Source organism: Eretmochelys imbricata, chromosome 5 (assembly GCF_965152235.1).
Source record: "Eretmochelys imbricata isolate rEreImb1 chromosome 5, rEreImb1.hap1, whole genome shotgun sequence".
Classification (NCBI taxonomy): domain Eukaryota; kingdom Metazoa; phylum Chordata; order Testudines; family Cheloniidae; genus Eretmochelys; species Eretmochelys imbricata.
Window position 1 is genome coordinate 68,624,461 of NC_135576.1, and position 23,203 is coordinate 68,647,663.

At 38.0% G+C, this 23,203-nt stretch overlaps 1 protein-coding gene across 12 annotated transcripts in view; it reads right to left on the bottom strand.

Moving 5' to 3' along the window:
* Nucleotides 1-23,203, bottom strand: part of FBXL17 (F-box and leucine rich repeat protein 17) — a 490,032-nt gene that overhangs the window by 438,471 nt on the left and 28,358 nt on the right. Inside the window, exon 5 of one of the 12 annotated variants that reach the window (XM_077817287.1) lies at nucleotides 13,626-13,857. The exons of 10 other annotated variants lie outside the window; for them this stretch is intronic. In XM_077817287.1, coding sequence (XP_077673413.1) covers nucleotides 13,626-13,857 — 232 coding nt within the window. Of the gene's footprint in view, nucleotides 1-12,316; nucleotides 13,858-23,203 lie in introns of those variants that run through there. One more of the 12 variants, XM_077817288.1, reaches the window with a different exon arrangement.

Consider the following 23,203-nt stretch of genomic DNA (forward strand, 5'->3'; position numbering starts at 1 on the left):
TTAACTTAGAAAAGATGGTACATTTTTCTCTCGCTTGAAATTAGTTTCTGATTTTAAGTTCTTGCAAACAAACCACAGAAAAGCATGTTTTATTTAATAAACCATACATCTATAAACCCTGGACAAAGAAGATAAATTATTTGCATAACATAATAAAAACATGCTGAAGAGATGGAGATATACACCTTGTGATTTCTGCATCTGACAACATGGGTGATCTAAAGAAAGGCATCCTAGAAACAAAATATCACTCTGGAAGGAAAAAAGGGCTAAAAGGAAATGACTCTCAAATGAAAAAAGTGACAGTTTTTGCAGGACAAACAATGAAACAATTATAAAGCGAGATGGCATCCCACAGAAGGTAGCAGTTTTACTGCTAGACAAACAGTTCTACAAACTGACCTTGGACAAACATGGCACCAACATCTGTAAGCAGAAAATAAACGGTGAAGATACAACAAGCAGAGAAAATAAGCAGTCAAGAGAAAGTGTGCTCGAGGGGAAAAAACATCACTACTGACATCATAAAGTATCTCAAGAGCATAGCGGAAGAACAACAATGGGGGAAAAAATAAGTGTTCATGTCATAAAATGGAGAGAAAGAACCTGTAACACACAAATTATTTATTTTTTTTAAAGAAAGAAAGCCTTGTATGACTTCAGGCTCGTCAGCCTCCTTCATGTATTTTTTAAGACAACACTAATATAAAGAGGCAAAATATATTTTGAGTAACCAAGGCACAATGAAGGTTTTATATAAGCAGACCACTTGCTCACAATGAAAAAAAAATGGTGACAGCCATTATGAAACTGTTACAGGCTAGGAAACCCTGAGCCAGACCTGTCATGCCAGCTCCAATCCAGAAAGGGAAATTGGACCTGGCTGAGTAGGCCCAGGCCTAAGTGGCAAATAGAGAACAACTGCAGGCCTTGTTAGCCAAGGGCTGCATAAAGGCTGGCAGGAAGGAAGCCATGGGGGGAGAGGAAAGGGAGGAGCCAGGGAGTTAGAGGCTGCTCTCCCATGCTGGCTGCAGAAGCTAGCAGTCCCTGAGGCTGTAAGCTGGACGCTGTCTGTAGTTACAAGGTGGTGGGAGCTTATACTGTAAATAAAGAGCATGGGTGAATGCACCAAAGCAGAGGTCTCTGGCTGGTTTGTGGGTGCAGAACTGGCCAAAGATAGAGGGGCCCACCTGCGCCCTGTTACAGAAACGTCTTATGAATGAGACATTTCTTACACACTTTTGATTCAGTGGGAAAGATATTAAAATCTCTGCAGACACAATTACATTTAGCCTCCAGGGAGGGATGGTGGATAAAGAGATGAAAATGTGATCTTCACAATATGATGAATAGAATATAAAAAAGGGCTGTTGATAATTCAGAAATACAGAAAGAAGTCCAAATCTTTATGTGGTTTCTCTAGGAACTCAGTAACACTAGAAACTGTAAAGGAAACAATATTATGAGCAAAAAGAAAGAACGTGTCAGATTAGAGAAGAAACAAAGAGAAACTCAATACCAAAAAAACCCTTCCAGAACATGACAATTAAAAGTCAACTTGTTTAACAGAACACACAAAAACCCCACATCATCATGAAGATAGAACAATATTAATTTAACGTAGGCAATTGAACAGAAAAGACGACGACATTACAAGCTGATGAAAAGAAACCACTGTCGACACAGGCTGCATTAAATTTGTGAACATGAACCATAATGAGATCACTCTATTAGCCCTACCCTTTTCCAAATAAGAGTTGAGTGGGGTGGGGTATTAAATTTTCATGAGGGGAAGGTACTCAAAACATTTAAGAGGAATGGGGAAAGAGGTTAGTTCTGAAACTATCTGAAAAATTCAATCTAGTTAAAGGTGATAGTTAATTGTAAAAGTAACCAAAAGAAATGAAGATATAAAACCTCTCAAAATTAAGCAGTTTGCTTCTATTTTTCTCTTTTATTCCCACATCTTGAAGTTTTCTTAAATTTTTTTTTTTAAGACAGACACATGGATGAGAAGAGACGCTCAAGCCATTCCCCACCCACCCCCGCAGTCGGTTAAACTAGTAAGTGAGTGGGTTATGGCAATGAGACCCATGTTCAGAAACACAAGATATGCCTCCCCTGACAAGAGCTTGCAACAACAGAGCTAAGCAAGGGCCAATTCAGGAGCATTCCTCCTCCTTTCTTATGGAGCTCAGACTGGCTGGGAAACAGCTCAGAGAATGAGGATAGAGGTGGAGCTTTGAGGCTCAGTCCTTGCAAGAACATAATGAGCCAATGACTTGTCAAATATTCACCAATGCACTGCCAAAAATTAAACACCAAAAACCTACAGTTAGAAAAGCAAGTACTTTAAAACACATGCAGACAGATTTTAAATGTATATTTTACATAATTTTAAAGGGAAAATAAAAGAATTCAAACAGTATAACTGAATGTAGTACTCAAATTAAAATAGTATAAAAAACTTCTGCTACAGTTCCCAGAGCCACTTTAACCAGCCACACTGTTTACAAATTAAGGCATAAATGTAACAAATAAATGTAGTCATCAAAATACTTAATGGGACAAACTGTCAACGATAATACCGCATTTTGGAGGGGGCACTTCTTTTTGGGCTAAGTATCACACAGCTTTAATATCTATATAGAATATCCAGAAGATTCACTGTAAGCTACCTCTAACATCAGAGCTCAGAATAGAAATTTTTTATGATGCCTGACTCTCCTTCAGCAAATGTAGGTGGTGCCTACAAGATGTGAAGTTACCACGTTTGACAAATGTGGTAAAGTCTGGAAAACTCAGGAAATTAGAGAATCAAAAGAATGTACAGAAACACCTAGACTAAAAAGTTTTCACAAATGTTGTCAGCTGCAGTTGTTTGGTATATCCCCACATTAGAGCTCATGCTTCCAGCTACCAATTATGACTATTATTGGATAAAGTTGTACTTGGAACCTTTCAAACAATCAGGGCTGTGGTGCACAGAGGTAGAGCTGGAATGCAATTAGCTAGGAGAGAGAAAGATCATTCAAAGACTCTTAAAAAAACAAAACCTATCCATAATTAGTATTTGTATATGCAAGAACCTTGTTAAGACGGGCTCATTCTTAAGGTTGTGAGTTATTCCCTAGTCAGAAGACACTTAGGCTATATCTGCACTACCACTTATGTCGATATAATTTATGTTGCTCAGAAGCGTGAATAAGCCACTCTCCTGAGTGACATAAGTTACACCGACCTAAGCACCAGTGTGGAAAATGCTATGTTGGTAGGAGAGCTTCTCCAATGCAATTGCGCCACTGTAAGTTCTTTAGTGAGGCTACACAGCCTGGGTCTCTACACCTAGCTCAAAGGGGCCCATACAACTGAGGTAGAGACCAGTAGTCCTGAACATCCATTCTTGGAAGGATTGATTAACCTTCAGCATCGATCCTTATCATTGCTAACTGGCTCTAAGTGCCTTTGCAAATGGAAAGAAAGTGCAACAGGTTGTTAAAGAAAGGAGTGGAATTTACTATAGAATAGTACATCTCTAATTCCATAAACCAGCATGGAAACCAATATATTCTCAGGAAAGTGCTAAATTAACAGCATATTGCAGCAATAAAAATTTTCATACACTGTCTTGCTTATCCACCAGCTGCCAGAAGGGAACAACATTTAAGAAGACTGGTGGTAGAACTAAAATATAAAAAAATAATAGTTAAAGAGGCAGCACACACACACACCACCCCACCCCACCTTAATTTGGAAACACGGACAAAATCTATATCAAAGGTCTACAATTTTTTATGGCTCATTTTGAAGCATGGATCTAGTGATACAATTTCTTTGTGTATGTACAGGATCTGACTGCATTTATACATAAACCAATGAGATTTCAGGAGTATTTCATTCAATTAATTCACATATTATTCCGTGTTTATGGCCTGAAACCTGATATCCAATGTACATTAGATGAAAGATTTACTTACACAGGGTTTTGTTTCACTGTGCTTCAGTGTTTTCAATAGACCAGATTTTTGTTTAAACTGTTTAAACATTCTATACATAGTTTTGTGTGCGCACACACTGTTGGGGGCGGGGGGGGGGGGAGTAATTAAATGTATGTTAGAAGAAAGTTAACATTGCAAAATCAAACACTCAAAAAAGTTGGGAAATGCGAGAACTGAGGTTGGCAACATCAATTTCTTATATCTGAGTGCTTGATTTTGCAAACATAATATTCTAACATAGGAAATTATATAAAAAACTGCTAAGTTTTTATAAAAACAAACTGGGGAAAAAAATTCCATCATGCAGAAGCATTCGGACCACCCCCACATTATGAACAAGATTAGGACTTTTAGAGTCACAGATTGATAGGAGTAGTAGATTGTTATCCTGATTGGGAATCAATAAGAAAAAGAGGAGACATTTTGCTAGTGGGTTTCACAGCCATTGGCTAGGCATCTGAGGAATGTTGAGATTCAAGGTTCTCCAACTCAGTTCTAGGCCCAGAAAAGGAGTGTACATTAGTTGTTTACACAGGCTTCAGTTTCTCACTCTGCTCCTAACTCTTCCCGTCTCTGCTCCTCAACCCTTTGTATTTGAGTCAGGTAGTTCCTACTGGGTGCTCGTAGAGGGACCCAGTTCAGACTCCTAGATCTTAGTTCAGGTTACTAGGACTATAGCAGCTCCTCGCACCCGGGAGGAGCAATTGCTTTGTAGCCCCTTCCAACCCGGAATAGAACATGCTTTGTCACTCTGTGCACGCACAGTCCGGCTGGAACATAGGAGCTGTGTGGGAATGGGGCATGCTCAAAGCAGACAGACAATTTTCAAAGAATAGTGCTGCCAGCCAACAACAAATCTTGGCTGAACATGTTCAAATTGCATTTTTCAGAGGATTATACACTGACTCACTTTATGGTGATTTTCTTCACAGGGACAGCAAATGGCATTTCCCTGACACTAGGATTTCACATTGGCAAAACAACTTATTTTTCTCTAACCTTAAGGGTTTTCAAAAACAGTTGAACCTTTATTGCTGAAGCATCACACAATCACCCTGAGACAGACACCCTACATGGAAAATTTCAGCCCAAACAAACAGTAAAAGTTTGGCAAAGTTATAAGCAACTGAAAATAGGGTCTTATAGAATTTGGCAACATTAACTAGAGGCGTTAAACTAAATTATCATCATCAATTATTCAGTAATGTCCCAATTTTAAAATAGTTTAATAAATAATAAATAAATAATAATAGTAAACGGTCCCTTGCAATATATGTATCAACCGAAACCAGTTTCCTTTATGAACATGCTGCTTTTGTAGGTTATGAGAGTAATAATACCTACTACTTTAATTCATGAATCTGCCTAATTATCCTAGGTGGTAAATATAAGTCCAGAGTAAAACAAAAATCATGAAGTGTGGAATTTGTCCCCAAATGGGCAAAAGCAATTAAAAAAAGAAATAAAATCTCCCCTGCTTCCCACCCCCAACCAGTACTGCAAAGAAAATTATTTAGGGTAATTCCTTCCCTAAAGAAATCTGAAGGAAAATAAAAATTACTAAAAAGGACACCGTTTAAAAAACTAATTTTAACTTTTAGGATGGTGTAATCCAGTTTTAGTTATAAAATAATAAAATTTGTCAGAAGTAAGCAATGGAATAATCTAGTATTCGGTACAAAGAATAGGAATTAAACTCCAATTTGATGAACAGTTTAAGTACTGCAAAAGCCAAATGTTCTAGAAAACACAGTCTCAGCATACTAATGACTTCAGCAGGGTAGATTTGATCCATAAAGAATGACATCGTTAACACAGCTACCAGATAAAAGGAACACATTCATTTTGGGTGCAAGGTCTTGAACCACTGGATTTAAATCTTTAATCTGTCTTTTGCCTTTCATTTATGCATCTAAATTTATCTTCTTTCAAACCAATGTTTCCTAAAAATACTAGAAGCAGAAAGATAAATAGCATGGTTAAATTCAAGATGAACCCGTTAAAATTTCTGTTTGAACTACTGGACAAAAATGAACTCCTACATTTTTGGATCCAAATTTTATTAAAAATAATTTTTTTAAAAGCAGGTAATGAAATCTTCGAATTCTTGTTATTCAAACAGCATGCTAAAAAAATCACTTATGTTTAGTTACATTGATTCCTTTGTAGGGTAATATAGTGTAGCTAATATCCTCTGCAGAACAGAAACCAGCTGTAATCAAGCACACACTTTCCGGGCCACAAATATCAGGTCTTAAACATTCCTGGAGGGATAACTAGTCTATGTGCATTTTCCTTTAATAGCTCTCATATGCTCAGGTACCCTGTCCATCTTTAATCACTTGACCAATATTAAACAACAAATGAGAATAAGCCAAAATGTATATTACCATCTTAATAGCACTGTTCCCATGCCCTAAAGTAGAAAAATTAGGCATTCCTCAAACCTCACACACATATGTAGTTAAAATAAATATATATTTCAAATTAAATTACTAGGAATTTCCTAGCAGACACAATGGTCAATAACAGCAAGCAGTTTTCCATATTTTATTTATTTTTTATTTTTTTTGCAAACTATACATTTTTTAAAATTAGGAGTACACTTTTGAACTAAAACTTGATATCTAAATACCTACATTAAAACCCTCAGTCCCAATCTTCCAAACAGTTACCTTTATGCACAAATAGTACCAAAGACGTAAGTTTTTCCAGAATTAGTGCCTTATTTCATAGCGATTAGGATTCAATTTTTAAATTAACACTGCCATTAGAGTGTTTTTGGATACCAAGATGACCCCACCCTAGTTTAATTACATCCCTTAAAAAATAAAAGAAGAAAGTTAGGGAAAACTCCTTAAAAGCTCTGAATTCACAGTTATAGTAAACAGCTTGCATCCATCTAGCTCCTAAACTACAAAATTCTGTTGATGGAAGGTGAAGGGATATTAAAAAAGACAAACTAAGGCAGCAGCATCCGATTATACTAGTCAATGAATACTGCATGGCCTCTTATAAAATTCCTTACTATTCCTGCGGGTGTAGAAGTGATCCGCAAATAGACGGCTTCAAAGGAAAAGGAGACAGTATTTACATTTGCATGATACGTTAACAATTAATTCCCTACTTCCATTTGCAGGAAAGATACTGACAGCAGTAGCCTACTTTTGATTCAGGTAGGCTACTGCTGTCAGAGATGGCCATGCTGTCCTTCCAGATTTGTCATATGTGTGGCAAAAATGCCAGTACTTTTCTGCAGAGCCAACCAAAATTTAGGCTTGGAGGTACCCTCACACACACCACAGATGAGCTTTCAAAAGAAGCTGGGGTGCAGAACCATTCCCACTCCCACATCAGTAAAGAGATATTGTACCATCTGATATGTATATTCACTAAAACTATTACCTCATAACAAATTGCTGTTTCCTCAAAAGCACTAAAATCTCTCTTGGCTTTCAGTTTGCCAGGCTATGGAGAACCAGTAGTGGGAGCATTGTCATTGCAGTTCAGCAACATGTAGCTGCAGACCTACTATTCTCCCCCTCGTCCTCTCACTTCCCCCAGATTCTAAACCCCCCGTTCCACAATCTTAAGACATGTACAGGATTCTGAAAAGATGCAGTGGATTTTAGAGGGGGGCGCAAAAAAAAAATCCATACCACAGGCCTAAATATAGAGAAATCAACTTTAACCAGGACAGAGATTAATTCTGCTCCACAATAAATGAAAAAGGTGCTGTAGATAAGCTTTTCATCCTGAAAAGTCTGTCAAAATGTTCTACCAGCATCCCTTTATGTAATCCGGAACAAAATTCTGCCAAAAGCTTTCACTAGAGAGAGACAAGAGAAAGGAGACCCAATATACACATATTGTACAAACTTGATCATGTGAACTTTCTTAACAATCCAAAACGGTTTTACCCTCCAAGAGTGACATTAGTATGGGTCATGTGTGCATCTGAGATTCTTCACATCCCATCCACCAAGCAGAAGTGGAGAAGGGATTGCCTGGGGAGAATTTGGAGAGGGGGGTTGATTTTAACCTTTAATGTTCTGCAGTAGCAAGCTCTTCACAGCTGAAATTCTGAAAAACGTTTGGTTTATTCACCAAAAATAAGTTTTCCTTCAGACATGGACCTATTTCTTTTTCAGTATTGTTGGACTGTGATAGATAAACTAATTGCAACAATGCAACTAAAAGACACCAGCACTTTTGATTTATACTCGCACTACAATGGAGCAGAACAACCTGCTGAAGCAGTGGTGAGCCTTGTGCACCACTGAAACAACTTATAACTGTATAAAAGGAGTTTTGAACACAGCAGACTTCGGTAGTGCAAAAAGACCTGTCTTAAGAGGTTTATACGTTGGCTAGCCCTACACGGATATAAAAGGAAGGCTGTGGGAAGAAAGAGGCACAAGCAATATCAATGCAGAGTGGCCTAGAAGCAATCCTACTGTTCCGTGAAAAAGACACTGGCACCCGCATTTACAAACGGAGCAGGAAGCGGTGATAGTGGAGTTATGACTACACCGCCCTTAGCACTGGTAAGAATCATTTTAAAAAGAGTGAGAGTTACCACTGCAGTTTATACTCCCTGGAAGCTGCAAGAGGAGGTCTGGATGAGACAATCAAAATTGCTGCTGCTGTAGTATTGTCTTCTCCACAACCTTCTCAGTGCTGAGCTGTCTATATCCTTGTACCTATCAGTGATTGCACTATAGATCAATCATCATAGTAGCTAAAAAGTTACAAACTCTAATGCTCTTCAGTCTGGATCAACTATTCCATACTATTTTAGAGATGTAAAGTCAAATATACCAAAGTTTGTATATTTTATGCTGACTAAACATCTACTGAGGGACAAGACTGACCATTAAATTTAACCAGTCTGACCAACATCTGAATCCAGGCCAGAAGAAGAAAAAAGCATAATGAATTGTATAACCTGGAAACTATTAATATTTTGTGTTTCACCTTTGTCAGTCATGAATTCAAATTAATTTAAAAATAATTTGACAATAGCCTTTTTGTTTTATTCTCAACCAATCATTTAAAGGCTAAAAAAGTACCATAAATTTGGTTATTGTTACTTCTACTGCTATTAGCCCTCCAATACCAGTACTATAGTAATAAAATAATTAGTTGTCACATCAAACTAAATATTTTGGAGCTTCACAAAAATATTAACAGCAGCAAGTTTTCACTGACCCTTCCAATGTCTTAATTGCTCTTTTCATCTGGATTTCTGTACAGCTCGTAAATTGTTAACATACTTTTTTTTTTTTTTGGTTAGGCACATAGAACACAAGTAAAGTTCACACAAGACCAAGAAACAAATGAGTAAATTAAAAAGCAACTTTTGTTTCCCCTTTGATCATTTTCATTGCATTTTACTGCAACAGTAGTTCACTCTTTTCAAACAAACATTTAAGTCGTCTAGGGACAGATATTTAACCAGTTCTGCACAGTAAACAAGTATTTCTTCTATTAAACAGAGTTGGTCTCCTGATTTATCTACAAAATAAGTGGAGCACGGGACAGTGGCAATGCAATCTTTCCCCCAATCCCCTACTAACGGGTCTTATTATTTGGCATGCATTATCATGTTCTAATGCTGCACAAGATAAGTACAGAATCTCTACACCTCAAGAGTTTATAAAGGTAAACAATCAAAACAAATCTCAATATGAAACCCAGAAGATAATAATTTTTATATATGAAGCGTGAGTATCCCTCTTCTACAATATTGGAGTGGAGAGGACATCAGACTGACACAGATTAGTATTCAAAGACTTCACACCAAAAGAGTCTGTAGGAGGTATGTGAAAACAGCAAAAAGGGTAATGCACCTGGCATGTTGATGCTGGCATGGGGGTACCATGGACGAAGGCAAAAGACAGGAGTGGAAGAAATCAGCAAAGGAGGCAAAGATAGAATCATTGAGCAATGGCATGGTAAGAAATGGAATCTGACATGGAAGCCAGAATGAAGTTGTGCATAGCTTTGCAGACAAGGACAAGAACTTTGAAATGACAAGTAAAGGTAAGTCTGTAAAGGGATTTGAAGAATGAAGCAACAAGACCTGATTAACAGAAGATAATTTTAGCAGCTGTATTTTTGGGCAAACTAAACAGGACTAATGTGGGGAGAAAGGCCAAAGTAGAGGTTACAGTAATTAAAGCAGGGTTTGACTGTGGTTTTGATCTGTACAGCACAGGAAAGATTTTACGTTGCTGACGTGGCAAAACATGGTGACAACCAGGAAGCCTGGCAAGAAGGAAAGTGAAGCATGAAATAGGAACCCAAGATTGTAAACATGGGTGACAGATGGTTCTGTTGTTCATAACAATGGAGGAAAAAAAGCAAAAAGGCTTAACCTTGATTTAGGAGTAACTACCTCTAAACACTGATAGAATAGTTCAGTCTCCATGCCCATTCAGTCTGTGGCCTCTATTGTGCATATGCCAACAATGTTACCTGTGTCCAACCATGCAGTAGTAACTGTGCTAAAATCAGCTCAAAACATAAAATCAAAAGGTCATGATTACACATGGTGCTTAGCTATTACGGTGATAGGTGCACTATACTGGCATGGATGAAGAGAATTTGTAGAAGTTTCTTGCACTAAAAAAGGCATTTGATAGACTATGGAACATGAGGTAGCACTGTTATACTCCCAAACTTTGAACTACTTATGGTGATAATCAATATCTCCTTTGAGGGAACAGAAATCGCTGAAGTCCTGCTTAAAACTGAGAACAAGGACGAACATATGATCATTTAACCTAGCTTCACAAAGCTAAAAGGATGTTTACTGGTATTTGTTAGAGCTGCTTGATTTAAATAGGAAGGCTTGTTTGGCATTTTATTTTTGCATAATCTTGTCTGTGTTCTGTTGATATAAAAAGTCTATTTTATATTATCTTTGATGGATGCAAATCGCTACCATTTTAAAGAAATGATACCAACAGTTATGAGGACTCACTTCATAGCATCATAACTGTGATCTCTTTTCAACAGAAGGCACTACAGCTCACAGGAAGTAACAACTGTTTTGATTCATTGCTCACTTTTAAGTGAGTGGCTGAGAAATTTTAGCAACACAAAAGAGGTCAAGATTATGACTATGTAAATGGAGAATCGCATATAATTAGAGTTTTTCAGTGCTCTCTTCAACTAAAAGATGTTGTTACACTAAAAGGAAATATCTGAATAGTTCTTTATTTAATTTAGTTGTGACATAAGGAGCTAGCATCAAGTTTTTCACGCTTGGAAGTCGAGAGACACTAAAGTAAAAATGGATTGATTTTCAGAATCATTCTTGTCCCACAGTGGTGGGTGGAATTTTTTTGTTTGTTTGTTTAAATTATTGTAGTGGAAACTCTGGGTGCTGACCAACTCTGAATTGCCAGGTCATTTTTATGTAGGTGCCTAACTTTGGGCTCCCGAGTTAGAAAAAATTTGCTCCTAGCTTTTTACAGGTAGGTAAATGCTCCAATGGACTGGACACAGGCCAGGATAGAATGAAATCACGATTTCTAGCCCCAGCTCTGCCACTGATTCACTGTGTGGCTTCTGACAGGTCTCAACCTCTATGTTTCATTTCCCCCTCATCCATAAAATGGAGATAACACTTAGCTAGGTCACACGGGTTTATTCAGAGGTTTACTATTTGTACAGTGCTTTAAAGATATCAAGTACTTCAGAAATGCTAAAACATTCTGTTTCTTCTCACCTAACCATATGTACCTGCGGAAACCCCTTTTCGGTCACTCTAACACTACAGAATTCTCATTTTATAGAAGTATAAAATGTAATGGCTTGATCATCACTGACCTGGGTTATAATATAATGCATATGTTCAAGCAATCAAAGGGGCTCCATATCCAGCTCAGGGCAGATTTTTTGATTGTTTTTAAATATAAATATCAGGTACATATACTTCAGATTAACCAAAGATTTATGATGTCCACTACATAATACACGAACCTGATAAACAACATTGAATTATCCTGCTCAGACAGTTTGGAGTTTTTTCTAATAAATTCTTTCTGCTCATTTTGGTAAAAAATTTGAAGCATAATAAATCTCACAAAAAAGGTGATTGTGGCTCTTCAGGATAAATACCTTGCACTTTATAAATATCCTTCAGTAAAATATTTAGCTTCTGTAAAATAATTTTTCTGAACTATAGCGATATCCTGGTTTGGAGCAGATTTGCTTAACGCAACCTTTCTATTGGTTTAATTTTGCTAAGATTTCTCCTTGATCCATAAAAGCCAACAGTTCAAATTACCAAAAAACCACAGCAATAATGAAATTTTAGGATTTTATTTTTAAATAACTACTAATTACAATAAAGATCAATAGGATATTTAATAAAAATAAAACGTATGTTCTATAAAAACAGGGACAAACCTCTTCCACCTTACGCACTTGATTAGTCCCATTACCTGCAGTATTAATTTAAATTACAATATAGGACTCCATTAGATTACTCAGGTCAAAGCGGGATTTAGCTCTCATTCAGCTTTAAATTTCGTATTTTCCATTTGAACTCCACTCATTACGCTATGATTGATATAGTAAGATTTAAAGAATTTTAAAACTAGAATCCATTAATATACACTGTAAATTCAATGTACAAGTTTACGTAGTGCTAATGTGCCTGCATTTTAATGACTGGCAAGTCTCCTGTCAACAATAATTAATAAAAGCATTGAATCCATACAACTGTATGCAAAATATATTAATATGTTGTTTATGGAAGAATAGTCAGGATCATACCACATTTACGCTTTGACCAGAATCATAGACACAGCTTTTACCAGTGCTTTGTATCCATCACTTTTTAATTTCCATCTTATCTAAACCATAAAACCAGCTCTACTGAATGTAATCTTTTCTGTTATATTCATTTGCAATTTGCACAGCTCCTGTGTATCCACCAAGTTTTTCACGTATATCTGAAATATTTATAGCAGGAATGTTATAACAAGTTAACACCTGAATAAATATCACAAATGATATTCAATAACCTATTTACATTTATGTTTTATTAATAAATATCAAATGTCCAAATTATAAATTTATACAAAAATGTGTCTGATAACTTAAAATTAGCAATTGGAAAATTATAAAAATTTGTTATTCAATTTATCTCCCATTTATTACCTAACAGAGCACTGAAAACATAATTCATGTAGTAAAAAGAATAGATATACAATGCACAAGCTGATACATATTACAATTTAAATTGCTTAGTGCCTAAAAATACTGTATGTAACATAGTATAATGACAAAGTCATATAAACCATTTTAAAAAAATCGCTAACTTAAAGGCAGTGTCTGCAGTGTACAGAGTAGTACAATTATGTAACTGAAGTTTTGTTTTGTTTTTTTTTAAATTATGGCCCTTAATCTTAAGGAGGTAGCCATTTAAAAATTGTACGACATTAACTTTACAAAATAATTATAATTTGTACACTTTTTTGTACAGTATAACAAAGTAGTGATCATAATTAATGTTTATATATTTGATTAGACTTGGAGGATTGGCAAAGGGACATGGAGCCTTTCACTTTTCTATCAATGGTCCAGGTCTGCTGTAACTGAAGTTATTACCATGGACAGATGTTCGGTGGTTAATGTAAAATGAGCTGGTGGTTTCAGTCCAGTTCTTGATGCTATCAACTATCACAAATGGGGACTCTCGTTGGCAGCCACAGTAACGATTGAACAAGCATGGAGACTGAACTACTCTCTTACCCATCCTAGAGGAATCCTCTAGGTCAGGGTTTGCAGCACAGGGTGGGGCAGTGTGGAGAAGCTTGCACTGCTGCTGCTCACGTTGTACCTGTTCAGTGGACAAAAAGAGGACTTCAGTTTCCAATGCTGTCAATCTGGCATGTTTCAAAAGCACTAAATTTATTTTAAAGCTGAATATATATTTAACTTTATTTAAGTACTGTTTGCTTGATAAAGTTATTAGAATTCTGAAAAGTAATAATGGGCCTAAGTACTAAGTTAATTTATTAAAGATGGTGAAAAACAAACAGTGACTATGTACATAAAAAGATTTGCTCCACTCTAAGCGGTATCTTCCTCCTGCACATACCAAAATGCCTTTTGAACAAACTATGCAATAAGAAAAAAATGTTAATATAACATTAGAGGAGGAGGCACCTGAGATGCAACAGTGCTAACTGATAAGGAGCTATTGACTTACCTGACAGCAAGGAGTTAAATAGGATTTGTTTAAGTCATACTCAGAAGTAATAAAATATATTAGACTTGAAAATAACTAAACATAGCTCTTCAGATACATTTTCAAAGAGCTTTAGTATTTTTATTTTGTATTATACAGGGCACGTAATATGATACATAAAAAATACACAGTATCAGAGAGAAATGTGCATGCACACAGAAATAAGTAAAATAAAATTAATTTTATTTTGAACATGAACAATACAGTTCGAGTCAGAATTTCCTCCAATTTCCGGAGGTACCACCTTACGCTAGCTGTTGATTATTGACAGCATGTCAGTACTTAGATGGAGACTTCCATCCTCTTTAGGTTGAATTCCCAAATACACCACATCCTGAGAAGATGGGGTCTTTGTGCTCTATGAGCAACCACCAACCTCTCACCTTTCACAACTCACAATACAGACATACGACCTTAAGACAGGGCAAAAGTCTAATCGAGGAACAATAGTTGTTTCTCTCCAACATTTCCCTAAGGATGCATGATGTTTAGCCTCAGCACATTTATTTTCTACTCCATATATTCCTTGCCCTGGATATGTTTGCTGTCCTACACGATTAACTAACTTTACTTTCTAAAAGAAAGGGTTTAATATACTCCTCAAACACCACAACTCATGTCAGTTGCCCCCCATTCTTTGCTAACATTTTTGGAAACAAAGCAATGACCTATACTTAAAAAGCAAAGCTTTTAAAAAAGTTGCAACTAAAATATGCATATCTGTATTGTAAGATTTAAATATGTAGGCTAAATTGCCTGTTATGTGCTCGCTGTCAACATATTTTGAAATGGCTTTTAAAAGAAAAACCAACAAACAGATAGTCATCCAGTGACTTGTATATGACAGGAAAAAAGGATACTGCAACATACAGTACCAGTACTGTATTTAAAAACAGCCTGCATACTGGCATTTCATTATTGTTATACCAAGGACACAAAGGCCTGTTACTGCCATCTACAAAGTCAATACTGCCACCTAAAGGCCAATACACAAAGTAAAGATGTGTATTTAGTACTAGGATATTTACAGAGAACTGTCATAAAAATTAAACATTAAACATTTATATAGCAGTTCAAGTGCTTTTAACCAAATACATTTAACCAAAAATCTGAAGAACACTGATATTTCTCTGAGATATTGACAAGAAGGTTTTTTTCCCCCTTAAAACGTATTTCAAAATAGAAACTTCTTAACTGGATCAAAAGGCAAGGATTTTCATGCATAGTAATAAGCAAAGGATCAGACTGTAGCTAGGAAGAAAGCTTTGCTGGCCTTTGAGTATTCTTCTAATACACTTAACTATTTCACATCTTTGCACCGTAGGTATCTATACTAGTCATAGATTCACAACAATGCACCACAAAACAAAACACTAATCTCTTGACCCTCATCAGCACCTTGCAAAAAAAAAAGAAAATTAAAAAAAAAAACCTTAAAAAGAGAACACTATGAATAAGAGATTTTTATTACTGCAGATAACTTTAACCATTAGTTACCTTTTTCAGGGAGGGCTGGATCTATGGTCCTATCCTGTCAAATAAGGGAATTTTTTCAGGTGCGCAACCACAAATTCTCCCAATCTCTTTCAGCGCTAGGACCACAGATCCTCAGTGTGAGATCTTATCAGGGAACAAAATAACATCATTGAGATAAAGTACTCCCTTACCCTAAGCAGTCACACCACACTGAGCAGGGCCTGCCTGCCAAAGGCTGCATTAGCTGAAAACCAAGTAAAATTACTTGTAAAACTTGGTAAACTATGCAAGGATGACCAAGTCGCAGCTTTACAGATTTCATTACAAGAGTTCTCATACTTTCTCAGCCCATGATGCTGCCACTACTTGTACTGAGTGAGCTCTTGTGCCTATTTGGAGGATTGACTCCTTTTGCTCTATATGCCTCAGCAATGAACCAGCATATCCACCATAAGACAGATGGTTTAGATGCCTTTGCACCTCTTTTCCTTATGCTCTCAGTTCTTTTAATATAAAGCTTTAAGGCTTACCTTACAATCGGCAAATGCCATAGATTCTCCTTTGGATGAAAAGGACTTGGACAAAAATGAAGGCAATGAGATCTCCTGAGTTTGATTGGGGGGGGGGGGGGGGGAGGGGCGCGAGGGGAAAAGCAACTTTACTTTTGGAATAAAAGCTGGGATCCATTCTCAAAACCACCTTATCTTTGTGGAAAATGCAGCAAGACAGATTAGCTGTTAATGCTTCCAGCTCAGATACCCTGGGTGCTGAGGTGATAGAGATCACAAAGGTCATTTTGATAGTCAAATATTACAATAAAACTGATTTCAAAGCTTCAAAAGGTGCCTGCGTTCAAATCCCAAGACAGAGTTCTATGAGCTGTAGGGCGACACAGTATCTCAATTGTTCTAATGAAGCAACATATGTCCTAATGGCAGGAAATGGAAGATTTTCTGGCTACACTCAAAATTGTTGACAGTGCAGAAACATACTTTCAAGTGATTAGCTTGTAACCTGAGAACAAAAATATCCTGTAAAAATTCCCGAACATGAGACACTTTGGCTACATGATGCTGAACAAATCTCCCTGTGAACAAAGCTTTCAAGTTAGACCGCATCCTAAAATAAGCCCCATTTATTGATTTTCTCCTAGATGCCAACAGAGTTTCAATGCAACAAGCCGTGCAACCCTTTCATTTTAGAAACTTGCTTGCAAATGCCAGCCTGCTATATATAATCTTTTTGGATCCTGGGGAAAAACTGGACCGCCAGATGATAAATCCAGCCTTGGATTCAGGAACAACACGTCAGTGGAGGCACCATTATTAATGGCCTGGATGTAGGTATAGAGAGCATACTGATCAAATTTGCAGATGACAAAGCCAGTGGGGGTTGCCAATCCTTTGGAGGATAGAGCTACAACTCAGAGGGATCTTGATAAATTGGAGGAGAACTGGGCTATAGCCAACAAAATGAAATTCAACAAAGAAATGTGAGGTGCTACACCTAAGGAAGAAAAACCAAAATGCACAAATACTGAATGCAGGGTAACCGGCTAGGAAGCACTGCTGGGAAGGATCTGGGAGTTGTGGTAGGTCATGACCTCAAACATGAATCAACAATGTGATGCTATTGCAAAAAAAATTTAAAAAAAAAAAAGCAACCAAATGCAATTTAACATTGCATTAACAGAGGCATAGCATACAAGTCATAAGATGTGATCGTACTGCTCTACTTGGCACTGGTTATGCCTCATTTGGAGTAGCGTGTCCAATTTTGGTCACCAATGTATAGAAAGGATGCAAAGAAACTGGAAAGGATCCAGAAGTGACGACAAAGATGATCAAAGAAATGGAATGTAAGTCATATGAGCAGAGGCTAAAGGGAACTGGGTATGTTTAGTTTGGAAAAGAGTGGATTAAAGGGGGGACATGATAGCTGTCTTCAAATACTTGAAAGGTTGCCATAAAAAAGATGGAGTAAAGTTTTTTCTCTCTTACCCCAAAGGGCAGGACAAGACGCAATGTGTTCAAACTACAGCATAGCATATTTAAATTAAATCTCAGGGAAAACTTCCTAACTGTAAAAACAGTAGGACAATAGCGCAGACTGCCTCGGGAAGTTACAGAAGCTCCTTCACTGGAGTTTTGAAATCGGAGGCTGGATAGCCACCTGTCTTGAATGGTTAAGACACAACAACAAATCATGCACCTTGGCAGGGGGTTAGACTACATGACCCTTGTGGTCCCTTCTAACCGTACAATTCTACGTTCATGAGGTCAGGAAACCAAGACTTCCCAGGCTAATGGAGAGCCATTAAAATCACTTCTGTTCCTCCTTCCTGACTTGTAGGAATCCTTTCCTTGGCAATGATGGGCATTGCGGGGAAAAGCATAAAGTAAGCCCTTTCGCCATTTGAATGGCAGGGCATATGTGCCTAAGGCTCCTGGCTCTCTCTCACTTGAAAAGTATTGGTGACCCTTCCAGTTTGCCTTACACAGAAAAATATCCAGAATCAGAGTGCTGAAAGTTTTGGGGATCAACCAGAAGGATTAATTGTGAAGACTCCATTCTGCCAAACTGATTCTTCTCCTTCTGCTCAGCCAATTGGCTTTCATATTGCTGGCACCCTTTATGTGCGAGACCCTGACAGATGGTAGATGAGCCTTCTGTCCACTGCATCAATGATGCCATTTCCTTCTGTAGATCCTTTGACCCTGTACCCACCCCCGATAGTTTACGCTGGCCACGGTTGGTGTGCTGTCCATCATTACCAGGATGTGACCATTCAGCAATGCTTCAGCCATTTGTTGAAGAGCATACTTTATTGTCCTCACTTTGAGACAATGTGTGCTTTTCTTTCATTCTGAGAAGAACCAAATCCTCTGAATCACTGACTTTCAGGAAACGATCCCCAGCCTTTCAAAGTCATGTCAGTTATGACAGACCTCTCTGGCTCCACCATGACCAGCCCTCCCTGGAATCTCTCTGGACACATCCAGCAAACCAGTGAATTCAAACAAGTACTGTACTGTTCACCTTCTGAAATGGAAAGTATCAGAAGATAGCAGTGGAAGGATAGAAGAATCCCTGGAGAGTCCTCTGACACATTTTTGCCCAAAGCACTGTCCCTATGCAGGACACAATCATCCTTAGAATATTCATTAGGGTGCCTACCAACATCCTCAGGCATTTCACAGGGGTAATCGCCAATCTGATCTCCTAGCTGATGAAAAGATTTTGAGGTCCTCTCTGTCTATCAACACTTCACAGTGAAGCAGGCACTGAGATGGCCGCAGATGGTTTATCAAAATTTACTATAAATTCATGATGTTGCACTGTGGTCTGAGTTTCTTGTGTCGACCCCCCGTTGGACATGCTCTGCCTGAGAGGAGCCAACAGAACAACAAGAACGTTTGCAAACATTTGAGGCATGGGTGGCAATCCAAAAGGCAGTGCTTTGAAAATGGATGGCAGTCCAAAAGGCAGTATTGAAAAGATTGGTCCTATGAATAAATCATAGAATATTCCTGTGTGCTGGTGAATTTGCACACGACGATAGGCCTCCTTCAAATCAAAGGCCATAAGGTAATCTCCCTGGAAGACCACCTTATTGACTTCAAGGTGTCTATTTTGAATCTGTTTCTCCTTATGAATTTGTTCAAGTGTTTTAAGTCCAACACAGTGCTGTCTTCCCCGGATCTCCCGGATACCAAAAACAAGACCAAGTACTGGTCAGAGAACCTCTCTGTCTCAGGAACTCTATCATGCCAATTCACAAAGGACAATCTATAGGCTTTTACATATTTTGCCTCTTTTGCAGATTTGAGGATACTGGAAGAAGGAGAAAATTATTTGGAATCTTTGAAAATTCTACAATGTAACCCTGTCAAACCATATCCTGGACCCATCTGCCTAATGTGGAGAAAGACTGCAATTAAACAGCCCCTGAGCCTGAGCCCCACACACCAAAGTCAGCTGGCACAGGCTAGCTGCAAGTTTTCAACTGCAACTGCAGTGTTGACATACCCTTTGGATCAATGATCAAGTTACTTCACAGTAACTATGTGGAAGAAGTTAGAAGCAAATTTATTTTCTCCTATAGGTTTTAAGTACCACTAAGGAGAGAGAGGAGGGTTTCACTTAGTGTATAAATATGTTTTTAAGTTAGTGTTTCTACATACATACATACATACATACATGTATTCAATAGAGAGATAGAAACATTTATACTGAAATGTCTTGAACTGACCTTGCCTAGTGTCTCCTTTATATAGGGACTATAATGATTGCCCACTTTACATCCACTCTTAATTTTATAGCTACATTTAATCATTATGGCATGAGATTTTACAATCCATTTCTACTCTGTTAAAAGATACAAACCTAAAACAGCATGGGGAAAAGCAAAGATTATAAATATGGAACAACTTGTTGCAGATTCTGCTATCAAGTACACATGGACAAACTTACGTTATAGATCAGCATGGTGTCTTTAAAAGACAGAATACTCTGAAGTAACTCTCTTTAAAACACTTCAAAATGCTCTCACAAACCAAAGTATCAAAACCAAGGTTTTCAAATGTCAAGTGGTTAATACAAACAGAAGTTGGTCTTCTTAAAATGGAAGTTGTCCACTACTAATGGTTGTAAGCATCAATCCAATTATTCTAGACACCACACAAAGACAAGACAAAACACCAGGAATGTGGTTGAACTAGGCCGCAACTTTATTAACTAATTCATTAGGAACCATCTGGCAACAAGTCACCCAGTACAGGTCATGCTTACTTTGTAATCTGTTTTGCTTGGTGGAGGACTGCTGTCTCCCTCCCCACCCCATTCTCACACCATTTCTGGGACCCCATTGCCTTTCCCTCTTACTAGAGTTAAGTGGATCAGGAAGCATGGACCTGTTGTCTTGTTGTATCAGACATTAGGTGCCCCAACCTTACTCCTCTTCTTTTAGTAGATGCCTTCTTTTAAGATGCTTCCAATTCTGTTTTATCAGGGAACCTGGCTACCTATGGAACAAGTACCTGCACTAGGCACCTGCAAAGTTGCAACAAACCTGAATTTTATAACCTAACCTACCCACTGAGTCCCTGGGCTGCTGTGGGGAAGGTGAAGGGGTGGGGGTAGGGGGAAAAAAAAACACACACATACACAACACCCTTCCCAGTCCAATCTGGTAAGAGCAGAGAGTTTCTCAAACTGGGGGTCCCAGCCCAAAAGGGAATCAACAAGGCTATTGTAGGACAGTCACTGGATCAGAAAAAAAAAATGTGATAACCTTTAGATTTTGTGCTCAGGTTACCATATTTCAAGTTCCCTAATAGAGCAGGGGTTCTCAACCATTTTCTTTCTGAGGCTCCCTAACATGCTATAAAAACTCCATGGCCCACCTGTACCACAACAACTGTCCTTCTGCACAGAAAAGCCAGGGCCGCCATTAGGGGGTAGCAAGCAGGGCAAAGGCCAAACCCCATGCCACAGAGGGTTCCACAAAGGTAAGTTGCTCAGGCTTCAGCACCAGATGGCAGGGCTCAGGGTGATGGGGCTTTGGCTGCCCTGGGCCCCAGTGCGTCTAATGTTGGTCCTGCTTGGCAGACCCCCTAAAACATACTGTGGGCTCACAGGGGTCTCAAACCCAGTTGAGAACTGCTGAAGTAGAGACTGCTGCTGCAGAGAGGGGAGGTAGCCTGGGGAGGTCTCCAACTATTAGGGTGACCACATGTCCCGATTTTATAGGAACAGTCCCGATTTTGGGGTCTTTTTCTTATATAGGCTCCTATTACCCTCACTCCCGTCCCGATTGTTTAACATTTGCTGTCTGGTCACCCTACCAACTACCCACCTCTGAAGACAATGCAACTGCCAGCAGCATTGCAGAAATAAGGGTGGCAATACCATACTGTTGCTTTACACTTTTTGAGAGGTTTCAGTGCCTCTGAATGCAGGACAAGGATTACGTGCTTCATTTAGTGAGTATGTACAGTAATTTACTAATCACCTTTTTTGGAGGGATAGGGTGAGGAATATTAACCAATTTATCTCCTACCATCTTGATCTACATTACTATTTCATTTGAAATATATTTAATATTTGCCTTGCAGAAGTTAGCTCCAGCCAGACAAATAATAGCAGCAGCAGCAGCTAAGTAAAAACCATATCCTCACACCAATATGTTAAACTTGAAAGCCTGGTTCTAAAACAGTTTTTCCATTTATGTTCGGCTACTGTAAAGTAGTTAGATGTAAGTTTTTACCCTATTATAAAATCAGAAACTGTCAGAGCAATTATAAAAATCAAACCAAATCAACAAGCTTGCAAAGTGGAATGTTTGTTACTTTTTACTATGTTATCAGACTGAACAATTGCCCAATGGGGGGTGGGGGGGAGGGGGAGAACACCCTGCTTTGCCTGTATTTTCTCTCCTGTTTAGAGAAAATATAAAATCAAGCAAGCATGACATTCTAATGGGATAGAAACAAAACAGTCCACATGTAATAAGACATGTACACAAAGTAACCAAGTGACAGTATAACTTCTCCCATCTTCTTTCTCTGTCTATTGTTTGTAACTTACACTTAATGCAGCAGAACCTCTGAGTTATGAACACCTCATGAGTGGAGGTCATATTCGTAACTCTGAAATATTCGTACCTTTGAACAAAACGTTATGGTTGTTCTTTCAAAAGTCTACAACCAAACACTGACTTAATACAACTTTGAAACCTTACTATGCAGAAGAAAAAACATCTTAATTTAAATTAAACAAGGACAGAAACAGTTTTCTGACCTTGTCAAATCTTTTTTTTAAAACTTTCCTTTATAGTAGTTTAACACAGTACTATACTTGCTTTTTTGGGGGGGGTGGACGGGGTGTCTCTGCTGCTGATTGCATACTTCCAGTTCCAAGTGAGGTGTATGGTTGACCGATCAGTTCGTAGCTCTGAGGTTCTATGGTACACCATTTCCACCATTCAACAGTCAGCAGTTCAAAGCAAGGAATGCGTCTGTCTATTTTGTAAGGTGCATCGCATGCTTTTGGTGCTATGAACAGCCAGTTACCAAAAAAACAAAAGGTTCTGCTTTCCCTGTTCTTACCCACCAGCCTCATAATGGAGTTACTCTGCAATATAAGAGGCAACTGAAGTGTATTCACTAATCTATATTTCATTGCAAAGCAATCCTCTCTCTAAAAGACATCATTTTGCTGCTGGATGGCTCTGTAATAGCATGGGTTGTTCCAAACCATTTGTTATAAGCAAAAGTGTATTTACTCTACAGCAAGCTGGACCTAAACTACACCGCAACAGTGCTGCAAAGGGAAGATTTTAAGACTTACTTTGAATAAAAAAAAAGAAAGGACGTGTTTACATATGAAAATGAATAATGAAGAAATTACAGAACATCTGGTGTTACTTTGATATCAAATATAATTTTAAGACATTTTC